Source organism: Lutra lutra, chromosome 11 (genome assembly GCF_902655055.1).
Source record: "Lutra lutra chromosome 11, mLutLut1.2, whole genome shotgun sequence".
NCBI lineage: Eukaryota > Metazoa > Chordata > Mammalia > Carnivora > Mustelidae > Lutra > Lutra lutra.
The window spans coordinates 9016669-9028794 of NC_062288.1; the positions used below are offsets into that span (position 1 = coordinate 9016669).

General features: G+C 41.6%; 1 protein-coding gene across 3 annotated transcripts in view; it reads left to right on the forward strand.

The window, feature by feature from the left end:
• Window positions 1-2981: 2981 nt before the first annotated feature.
• Window positions 2982-12126, forward strand: part of VSTM2A (V-set and transmembrane domain containing 2A) — a 29412-nt gene continuing 20267 nt past the window's right edge. For 2 of the 3 annotated variants that reach the window (XM_047696060.1, XM_047696061.1), the window contains exons 1-4: window positions 2982-3569; window positions 5384-5550; window positions 6750-6800; window positions 10307-10643. In XM_047696060.1, the coding sequence (XP_047552016.1) occupies window positions 3491-3569; window positions 5384-5550; window positions 6750-6800; window positions 10307-10643 (634 nt within the window). In that variant the 5' untranslated portion in view covers window positions 2982-3490. The remainder of the gene's footprint in view (window positions 3570-5383; window positions 5551-6749; window positions 6801-10306; window positions 10644-12126) is intronic. The other variant, XM_047696059.1, reaches the window with a different exon arrangement.

Genomic DNA, 12126 nt, shown 5'->3' on the forward strand with positions numbered 1-12126 from the left:
TAAATAAAATATTTAAAAAAAAAAGTTTACATTGGGCACTTAAGCCCCAATTTAGGACAGATTATGCAAGTAGAATATGGAAAATAATTTTATCATGAGCCTTTGTGAGTGAAATATGGTTTCCCATCAAGTTCAAAGTGAACAAATGCCCCAAAGCTGTCTTAGGAGAAAGGGACAATGCAGTTGATAATCAGAGATCTTGAAGAACCCCTCTCCTGCTTAGCTCTTGGGTGGATCAAAGGCTCTGAAAGTTTTTGGGAAAGATTGTGAACATCATAAGTCAACAGTGTTTGAAAGATAAAGTTAAATAAGTTTTTATATACAAGAAAAGAGTGCAATGCAATCTAAATAAGGTGCCAAAGGAAAGCAATGGAATGAACTCAAACAGATTGACTTACACCTTTGGAAGGACCATATTGAAGTAAGAATTCCTATTACATATTATTTTAGAGGAAAAATAGTGTGGTGATACAAATATTTAATTTTTAATATAAAAACAAAAACAAAAGTTAATTTAGAAGGCAAGAAAACAATTTAAAAATGAGATTTAAGATTTTATTTTTGGAGCATTAGTTCACAGATAGGTTTTTCTTTGTTTGTTTGTTTGTTGAAGAGATTTGCAGTCATTTTTATAGGGTAAGGCACCAGCGATGATCATTTTGGAAAAGGAGAAATGGAAAGAAACTGTCTCTCCCATTTCTGGATGCAACAAGTAATCTGTCCTGGTAAGTTACCACCAATTTTATAAGAGAATGTGGTGTTTTATAAGGACTTATAAAGATTGTGGGACTTTGTCTCAGAACTATGACATTTTGATATATTAGATATATTTACTTTATAATTAAACTTTCTTATCATTTCAAACTGTTATTATAGAAACATTTTTGTCTTTAATAAGGCAAATGTTCTAAAAGAAATAATGCAAGTGTGTTTACCAACACTATTTACAATCCTTGAGATGATAAACAGTATCATTTCATACAATATAAATGATATTTAATATAAAATTATTGGTTTATCTTGGCAAAATTGAAAATAAAATACCTATCAGGCATTTTTTACAAGAAAAATCCTTTTCCAATTTTTGTCTTCCTTGTTACTTTATTTCTTCCTCTTTTCTTCTTTCTTTTGTCACTTAAAAGCTTAGAAAGTAGTTTGAGAGTTTATCTGTCTTATAAAAGATTTTCTCACACTTTTACACTTTTTCAACTTATTTTTATTGTACTTTTATAGTTACAGAGATCAAGTTCCCCTTGAGAGAATTTGAAGTGCTTCTCTAAACTAATTCAGAACTTCCCTTGCTTAAAATGGATGCCCTTTTCTTTATATTGGAAACTGTTCTAACAGCAGATAATCTTGAAGTCAGGACATTTTCATGACATAGTAATCTCATGTTTATGTTAAATGCTTCAACTAAAGCTAAAATCATGAAATAAACACTGAGCATATCTTGTTAGGGATAAAATTTATATCCGGAGAGAATTAACCTCTGGGGATTTAATACCTGCAAAGTTTTGTTTATTTTTCAAATAATGTTAAGTATGGCATACGTATATTAACTGGGATTGTTTCTATATTCTGAACACATTCTCCATGAGAGAGTATTTGCAGATAAAGAGACTTATTTTCTTGAAATGACATACTTCAGAATCTTTTGCTCAATACAAGAAGGATATGAAGTCTTGGCCTAAACATAAACAGATGTAAAATATTCCCCAGGACTTTCTCCAGATCTTATCAATCTTATATTGTGTCTCTACTCACAGTGAAAGGTAAATATATCTTCAGAAAAATAAATAATATTGTATTTTATAACATTTTCTGATCATTTCCGTTATTGCTGCATTCAGCAGTAGAAGGCTAAGTGGTTTAAAAATCCAACAGCTCTCTTAAGGTTAATTTCTTTCTGGTCAGTGAAGGAATTAGCCAACTACAAATTCTTTACCAGTAAAATGAACATACGTATACTGCGTTGGTTTCCTGACAGCATTGTTAAGGCTGAGTCATATTTTGAAATAATTTTGAAGATTTGTGGTATAGTTGCATAGAAATAATAATGGGAACAAAATATCTGGTGTTCTGCTCAGATAACAAATGATTTTAATTTTGTTAAAAAGATTTAAATTCACTAGTTTATGGTTGGACTTCATAAGGACAAATGGAGTCTTTAACATACTGTTTGTAGATTTTTAAGAAGAATAGAATATCTCTATCTCAAACCTTCTCCAGGGCAAATAAGTAGATTTGTTCCAAATTTTAAAACTTATTGTACTTTTCTTCCTAAAATAATATTCTTTATCCATATATCATATAAAGAACATTAAATAGCTATTGTCATGCAAAAGAAAAGCAAATAAACAGAAAAATCCTGCAATGAAGACCTTCCTGGTATTTAAAACCCCTCCCCCATTCCACAATACAGATGGGAGCAGAGAAGGCAGAGGGGTGTATGAATTTTTAAAAGAATAATAAAATAAAAATAAAAGTAATCATAGTATGGTGGGCTTTTCTTTCTGGAAAATTCTCTCAGTACGTGACTTTTTATACTTTTTGTCTTTTCCATTTGCCAGCTAGAGTGGTATGGTGCCTGCATGAGCTGTTTCTCCTCTATTGGAGGCTGTTCGGCAATAAATTCGTGAGGAATAATAGCATGTGATCATTCTAGTTAAAGCAGTTAATAACTGGTTAAGCGACATTTCCCTCAAATGACTGTTTTCATCGCCCCAAAGCAGTCTCCTTCACCCCATCCCATTCCTCCCCTCCTCTTCAACAATGCCCCAACTTCCTCCCCAAATCTGCAGCTCCCAGCCCCCTGCAACCCTACACCGCAACCCTACAACTGTATTGTCCTCTTAAGCACCGAGCGATCCCGTCTGCCGAGGCAAGAAAGATTCAATCGATGGGGAAAAAAGGCAAATTGGAAAAAAATAAATGCTCCTGCTCTCCAGAAGGAAAACGTAGACGGAGACGCCAAGCCCGAAGCCTGCGGCGGGCCGCCCGGCCCGAGTTCCTGGCAGGTGGGGAGCTGTCCGGCGCGCAGAGAGTTAAAGGCATCATCGCAGCCATTAGAGGGAAAAGTTGCGGCGCGGCGAGCCCGGTGAAGTCCTCCAGCCCGCCCCTCTTGCCCACTCCCCACTTCCCGAGCTGGCTCGGCGTTTAGGGAGGGCAGTGATCACGCCAGCCGGAGCAGCGGGCTGACGTTGGACGAGCTGCCAGGTAGCTGAAAGCAGGCAGCGAAGCCGCGGAGGCACTTCCCCGCGTTGCAAGCCCGAGTGTGGACTCGAAGCCTCTCCGAATCCGAGCAGCTGGTTTTAACCTTCGCGAATTGCACTCCCCTCTCCCCAGAGCCAGTCCTCGCGGAGCTAGCAGCAGGATGTTTGCAGTGTCGCGCGCAGGGCTCTGAGACTGAGCCTCTGAGACGTTTGCATTCCTTTCTTTTTGGGCTTTTTGGCTGTTGGCTTCACTGATGTGACCCCCCCCCCCTTTTGGAATGATGGGGATCTTTTTGGCATATGTTGGATTTGTTTTCTTTTCCGTTTTATATGTACAACAAGGGCTGTCTTCTCAAGGTAAGTCTGTGCTCGTTGGCAAATATACATTTGCTTGCAGTGTGTGTGTGTGTGTGTGTGCGCGCGCGTTCTCTATACTCAAAGAACGGCCAAGCAGATGTAGTCAGAGTCCTAGCAAGTAACAGTGGAATAGTGTTCTGTTTGGCGTTTTTCCTTAAAGTTTATTAAATAGTAGACAAGCTAGATTTGAGAGCAAATCTACTTGGTTCCTGACAATGAAGTGGGGTTCCTGGGTAAGCGCAAACACAGGGGTGTGTGTATGTGTGTGTGTGTGTGTGTGTGTGTGTGTGTGCCTTGTGTATGTGTGCATGCACTGGGTAACCACTCATGCATACATAATCATGGCAAACAAACAGAGCTGGGGACGGGGGGCTCTCCATCGCCAGTCCTCCTCAGTGTAGGCAGAATTGGTTTAGTTTCCTTTTTCTGGGTCCTTGCGACTTCGTTTGCATGTGTGTTTATCAAAGGACAGACTCCTCTGAGGACCCATAAAAAGGCACGACTTGCATTCCAAGCAGCAGCAGCCGCGGCAGCCTGCTGAATCCAGTTGTTCGGGACTTCGCAGGCTGCAGTGATCGTTTCAGCACCATGAACAGATCACATCTCTACTGCCAAAAGACTGCATCACTTCTGCAACCAGAAATGCCATATTCCTCCTTCCAGCTTAAACAGAAAAGTCCTTTTCACATCAGAATGCCTTCTTTAACATCTGCTACTTCCTTTAAGTACAAATACAGTTCCACGCCAGTTGAGATCATTTTGATATTTCCTAAAATTTTGAAAAGACACACTGATGATGCCGCTCTTTAAAAAGTGGGGTTAAAGTGCATCCACCCTGAATCAGTCCTGCAGCCCCTCAGTCCTCCTGTCCACGAGTGTGCATTGTAACTGTGCACTTTCATCAGCCACAAATCTTTCCAAGATTACTTTTAGGGAAACATCAGCTCTTCACAAAGTATCCCTTGGACAAGAGAAAAACAACCACCTAGAGCATTCAAGAAATGCCTTTGAGAGTAAGGGAACATTTCATTTTTGTGAGTTTCACCTTAACTCTGAATTTGCAAACAGGCAGTGTCAAGACTGATAGGGAAAAGACTGAAGAAAAAAAGAATCTCTGGTGACTTCAATACAGTCTTTACTCTGAACTAAAACCAGGTGTGTAATTCTCATATGCCATGATGTATGGCAGTTTACCATACAGCTTGACGAGAACACATATGAAGGTTAATCTAGAAAGAAAGAAATGTCCACAGCTTAGAAAGTGTGCAAATTGTTTCACTGCTGAGGCCTTAAAATCACAATGGCTAATGATTGTTTTGATAGATCAGGCATGTGCATTTTGACAGGTAATTCTGATCCATTCTCTATGACTTGAAACAATGATTTAGTCATAGATTGTCTAGAAACTTAGAGCAAGAAGCTCTCCCTATATATCAGCTTGGCGGATTTATCAAAGATGTAGCTCATTGAATCCCTCTTTAAGTTTCGGGTAATGCTGCAGTCTGACAAAAGGTATATGGATCTAACCATGGGCATCTTGGCTAACAGAGATGAGTTATTTGGCCAGCTTGTTAACCTTTCCATTATTCTGGACTTCATCAACAATAAAGTTATTTAGGCATGATACCAAAAATGAACAGGAATGAGGCAAAGGAAAGGGGGTTGGGTAACCAGGCAAAGTCCGAGAAGTCACAGAGGGGTTTTGTCCCCCCCCCCTTTTTTTTTAAGTCCAAGAAAAATAGCGAGCTCTCAGGGAAGGAGACGCTGACAAGAGTGGTGTGGGTATTCCAAAAGAATGCATTTCTGTTTTGCAGCAAAATTTACCGAGTTTCCGCGGAACGTGACGGCGACCGAGGGGCAGAATGTGGAGATGTCTTGCGCTTTCCAAAGTGGCTCTGCCTCGGTGTATCTGGAGATCCAGTGGTGGTTCCTGCGGGGGCCCGAGGACCTGGAGCCCGGGGCCGAGGTGGCTGGTGCGCAGGTAGCGGAGTCTCGTCGCCCGCAACGCCCCGTGCGTCTGTCCCACTCACTCCCTTAGTCTTCTAGGTGCACCCAGGGGTACTGGACGTCCCTGGGGACCCGCCTGGCTCTCTTAGCGTGACTGATGCCAGGGAGTGAGCCGGAATGTGTCCTGGTGACATTACGTTAAAACCATGGAGGAAGTAAGGGTGTGGAGTGTTTCCCGATTAAAACTGGGAATAACCTCCTCCTTTTAGTACTAGCTGTTGTCCAGCTGTCATTAGGGGACTACTGTGTTGTTACATCCCAGGACACCCTCTGTCCTCCTTCCAGGACGGTGGGGTCGAGAGGGATTTTTCTGTGTCTCCATCTCACACACACACACACACACACACACACACACACACGTCAGTTCTTCTCACCACTGAGGTTGGGAGAAAAGAGATCGGGGGTAGGGGGAGAGAGATGAGGGAAAAGGAGGGGTAAGGGGAGGTGGGCGTTAGAGGGAGGGAAAGGGGAGAAGAAAGTGGGGGAGAGGGAGAGGAGGGGCGGCGGGGAGGTGCGAAGGTAGAGGCAATGGGGAGTGAACTAAGGAGGGTACCGGGGGCTACTCTGGAACACACTAGAGAGGGGGGCGGAGGCGAGGGGAGAAAGGGGAAGGGGAGGTGTGGAGAAAAGGAGTAGGGACTGGGAAAGGGAAGCAGCGGGGCGAGGAGGAGGGAGCGGGTCGGAGCCGAGATCGGACAGTTCGGCAAAAGACGCGGCGGACTTGTCCAAGCGAAACAAGGAAATCTGGAGAGACCCCAGGGAGGGGAGGCCCGCCGGGCAAAGACGCAGAGTCCTGTCCGCGAAAACTTGCACTCGCGCCCGCGCGCCTCCGGGAGTCCGTCCAGCTCTTCCAGGCCCGGCGTGTGGGGGATCCAGATCCCAGCGCGCGCGACTCGGCAGCGCCCCCGCGCGGTCCTGCCGCCCCGCGCCGCGCGGGCCTCAGCCGGGGACCTGCGGACCCGCGGGCCGAGGCTGCGCGCGTCCTGGTCGGTCTCCTTCCTAAATCACCCCGACCGAGATGGCCCTACTGCCCCGGACTGGGTCCCGCCGAGCCTCACCGAGCCTCACCCAGCCTCACCCAGCCTCACCGAGCTGGCTCGGTGCGGCTGCGTTCCGGATCAGGACGGGAACGGTCGGGGTCCCGAGTCTGAGCATGGTCTCCTTCTCCCGCAGGTGGAGCTGGTGCCCGACCGAGACCCCGACAACGACGGGACCAAGATCAGTGTGAGTATCACAGCGACAGGCGACAGGGGACGCGCGCCTTTGTCAGCTGCCAGGCAGGCCCAAGCTGAAAATTGGAGAATTTTAGGTTTTTAAGAGCTTTTTAACTTACTGTCCCGGGAAAAGGCAATTTCACGAACGCAGGACAAGGTCCAGTTTTCTTTTTCTTACTTCACTGGGCACACAAAAATTGAAGCAGATTTAGAGTGGATACAATAAAATTATTTCAATATTGTAAATATTTAAACAATTACTAGAGAATTATTTGCCAGCCAAGAGTGTGACATTTTTTTCTTACTCTTCTTGGCACTTACATAACTGTAGGAGTATAGGACTGCAATATTAATATTCATTCAAAGCCATAGAAATAATTATCCTTTAAGAAGAAGTAAAACATGGGGCGCCTGGGTGGCTCAGTGGGTTAAAGCCTCTGCCTTCAGCTCAGTAGTGATCCCAGGGTGCTAGGATCTATCCTGGCATCCAGGGTCCTAGGATCGATCCTGGCATCCGGCTCTCTGCTCGGCAGGGAGCCTGCTTCCTCCAACCTCTCTCTCTGCCTACTTGTGATTTCTGTCAAATAAATAAATAAAAATCTTTAAGAAAAAAAAAAGAAGAAGTAAAACACTAGCTTATGAAAATCTTTCTAGGCAGGAAAAAATTATGTTGAAATTGTATTGAAAACAACTGAATTTTCAATGTGATTCATAAGGTATGCAATGTATTCCTACTGAAAATGCTCAAAATCATATAAATATAAAACTATAAGGCAATATAAATATAAAACATAATTGGAGGAGGTCGGCCTATTGAAAATATAGAGATGTATTTTAACTTTTAATAATTCTATGTGAAATTAGAAATAAAAAGAAAATTGTATTTTTTTACTATACCACCAGTGAAACCTCCTAGAATCCCTTTATATTAATAGAACTGGTTAACTAATTCATAAATAGTAAGCAAGTTTTCATTAGGAATGAAATAGTTAGATTAACTCAGAAAGTATGTCTGCTTAGTACATATGCTATAAATATATGTATAAATATATATTCCTATTATTTATTCATTTTAGGAATCTAAAAATCTAATAACCTTCATTAAAAAAGAAAATTTATTCTGGAGCCGTTACAACAGTGAAAAAGTGGTATAAGATTGGAGTTACGTAACAACTAAAAGTATAAATATGTATTGTATTAACAGAACCAAATTCTGATATAAATGTATAAATATCAAAGTAAGACATAAAACAAAAACTACAATTTATATTCATAAACTCACTGACTTTTTAGAATATTTCAATTCAATTATTATGATATTACAGAAATTATTGTTTTCATACAGTGCTAGAAAGGCTTTACTGGTAAAATCAATTATTGACATTACTGATCTTAAATATTCCGTTTTTATAGATATATAGGGGCGAGGTTGTCTACTGACCACCATGCTTCACCCTTCAGCCATGACTGTATCCTCCAAAGACCAATAAGGAAGAGCCTCACACATCCTGAACTAGGAAGCCATACGGTTAAGATAACGTGATCATGTACATAGCTACTAACAGTATTCTCTTTATAAAAGATCATAAAGTCTAGTGAATCAGCAAAAGTTCTAGTTACAGAGATAGAAAGAAGTTTAATAGAGTGACCTTGGTCATGTATCTTAAACCAACAGTTGTTGACTTAGAATTCTCAGGAATGCTTTGATCAAATATTGATATGAGCTTTGCCTCCTTAAGAGGCAAACTTAATGTTTCCACATTAATCCAAATGAGGCCATTTTCTTTTATTAGTAGTAGTAGTTTAGAGAGGGGGAGAGAGGGGGAGGGAGAGGGGCAGAGGCAGAGAGAATATTAAGCAGGCCCTAATGGCCCATTGCAGAGCCCGGTGTAGAACTCAATCTCATGACACACGAGATCATGACCTGAGCTGAAATCAAGAGTCGGAGCTTACCTGACAGAGCCCAGAAACCAGACACCCCTAAATGAAACCATTTTCTAACAGCTCCCTAGATGATTCTAATGTATAGTTAATGCTGAGAATCCAGGACCCAAATCCCCAAGCCTCAGTTTACTCTACTGTAAAATAATCATCATAGAACTACTCCAACTATCTCAGACTTTATTAGGAAACTCAACTGAGACTTTATTTGAAACTATTAATCCCCATTATTTTCAGAGTATGGGTATATCAATATGTAATTTCACATACAAATAAATACAGGCTATGGTTATGGTTTAAATATTGATAAATATTTGTATATACAACTCTGTATGTAAAAAACAGATGACCACTTCCCAAGTTTTCTTAATTACTTATGGCCATTTGAAAGTGTATGTCTTCTTCATTTCATTTCTCTGTCTTTCAAAATCATGCACATCCTTGAATCCTAAGAGTCTTTTGAAATCCATCATCCTGTCAATCATGGATAATATATGATGTATGTCAAATCTAACTGTTCTGGTGAAGATGCTTATGGATATATATGTGTGTATGTATATTACACATAACACAAACTTATATATAATCTTTTAATATTTGTATATAATTTTGCTATTAATCTGGCATCAAAATTATTAAAAGAAATAAGAGAGCCAACTTTAATTTTGAAAATCAGACCAGTGTCTGACTGATGGCATCTCCAGGTCCAGTGGCTTAAAGACCCTGCCATGGCAGAGGGTATGTCCTTTGACCATAAGACTCCAGGTGATCTTAATCTGTACCTTAAGCCATGCCACCCCCTGATTGTTGGTAAGACTGCACCAAACATTTGAGTAGAATATTAAATATTCAAAGTTGGGGCGCCTGGGTGGCTCAGTGGGTTAAAGCCTCTGCTTTCGGCTCAGGTCATGATCCCAGGGTCCTGAGATGGAGCCCTGCATCGGGCTCTCTGCTCGGCAGGGAGCCTGCTTCCTCCTCTCTCTCTGCCTGCCTCTCGGCCCACTTGTGATCTCTGTCTGTCAAATAAATAAATAAATAATCTTTAAAATAAATAAATAAATATTCAGAGTTATTTTGTCAGTACCTTTAGTAAGGCATCCCAATGTGGGGATCAAAACACATTCTCGAACTCTGTTGTGACCAACCAAATAATTTTGTGATCTCTCAGAGTTCGTTGTAGCCGGCAGTGAAGGAAAGAGGCTTTAAAACGAAATCATTTACCATATTCTGTTTGTGCTTCATGTGACGGAGCTCTCCAGGCAGAGGTCGATCTCGTGGTTGGAAAATGGCAGGACTGCCTCTGGAACCTGGGAAACAGATCCACGTGGCCAATAGAATCTGGCGCTGACTGGATTGAACTAATTATTCTGTGATTTTGTGAAGCCGGTTGTTAGTGCAATGGGATAAATATGACTTTCGGATTTGACTGTTGAGAAAATAAATAGCTCTCTGACTGTGGCTTTGAGGCTGTTAAGACCCTTTAATTTTCCAACATTAGCAAGCTCGTGAGCGAGTATGGGAACAAAATCGTTTGATGTACCGCTTTATTTTTTTTCCCCACCTGCAATTTTTCAGACAGTGAAAGTCCAAGGCAATGACATCTCTCACAAGCTTCAGATTTCCAAAGTGAGGAAAAAGGATGAAGGTTTATATGAATGCAGGGTGACAGATGCCAATTACGGAGAGCTACAGGAACACAAAGCCCAGGCCTACCTGAAAGTCAATGCCAACAGCCATGCCAGGAGGATGCAGGCCTTTGAAGCCTCGCCCATGTGGCTGCAAGACATGAAGCCTCGCAAGAACGTCTCCGCGGCCATTCCCAGCAGCATCCACAGCTCCGCCAACCAGCGAATGCACTCCACCTCCAGCCCTCAAGCGGTAGCCAAAATCCCCAAACAAAGTCCACAATCAGGTATGGAAACCCATTTTGAGCCTTTCATTTTACCACTCACAAGCCTTCCCACAGGAAGATTGGTCAAGTAGAGTAGACAAATGTATTATGTGCGATGGTTTTAAAAATTGTTGGAGACCTAGTTCAGTTGAAATAACGAGGGGATGAGACACGGGAAGCTTAAGGCTTGCCTTCACAGAGGGATGTGAGTTGCCCTGTTAGTCACTGACAGTGCTTCACATCCAGAGGACCTGAGAGCTGGACTTTTTTTTTTTTATCCCCTTCTGTATTTACTCATTATAAGGTCAGTAAGTCATGTAATGTTGGTTGCATTATAAATGCTGGTTCATTTTCTCTACAGATTTATGTATTGATAATGGCCCAAATTAAGAGACTTTCACTTAATCAAAATGTAAATGAAAGAGACAACACATTTTCAGCAGCCCATAGCTTTAAGGCAGGATTGTTCTCCAAGGGCTTTTGATTTTGAAGGGGAAACTTCAGCTGTCTGTGATGAAAGTGATGATGATAATGGGAGGAAGTGAGGGGGGATGAAAGGCAGTAAGTGGTGCGGAGATAAGGCAGCTCCCGTAAATGTGCCTTCGATGCCAATTTGGAAGCTTAGTCACACATTTCCAAAGTCAGCTGTGCAAGTTAAAGCAGTTCTGAATGGCATTAATTTATGCAATCACTCAGCCAATGGAAACTCATTGAAGGTCTAACCTTGATGTGGGATAAAGTCTTCTCGGAATGAGCAGCACCCTGCACGACCCTGTGACTGTTCTGTATTTTGTTCAAACACTTGACGTAATATTACAGGATGAAGGGAGCATAAAAATATTTAATTTATCATTCTTTCAGTTTTTCCCCTTACAATTTATCATCGAAGAATTATTGATACTACTGTTAGTAACAGAAAATTACATTGCTAACATTCAATGTCACTTTAGCCATTAAATACAAAAACCTGGTCATTTCATTAGGATGATCTCAAATACATATATAATATATATAAAATATTTGTTTGTGAACAGCACTTTTATTTTTTTTAAAGATTTTATTTATTTATTTGGGAGAGAGAGAGAGAGGAGAGAGGTCAGAGGGAGAAGCAGACTCCCTGCTAAGCAGGGAACATGATGTGGGACTCAATCCTGGGATTGCAGGATCATGACCTGAGCCAAAGTCAGTTGCTTAACCAACCGAGCCACCCAGGTGCCCCTGAACAGCACTTTTAAAATAATATGTGCCAACCTAGGTTTCCTACTCATGCATCACGTGCTAATGGATATGATTTGGAGACAGATTGACTAAGGGTCCCTGGGAGTTTGCATTGCCTTTAAATGTAGGTGAGCAGGCATCCCAGCATCCCTTAGCCATGGCAGTTTCTGCCAATCTGATAAATAAGTAGCTTAGTCTCTTAGCCTCCCTAAGGCTCAATTTGTGTGGCTTTGTTTCATTTTCCTCTTTATCATCATTTTTGTTTTTCAAGTTAAAAACAAACCCA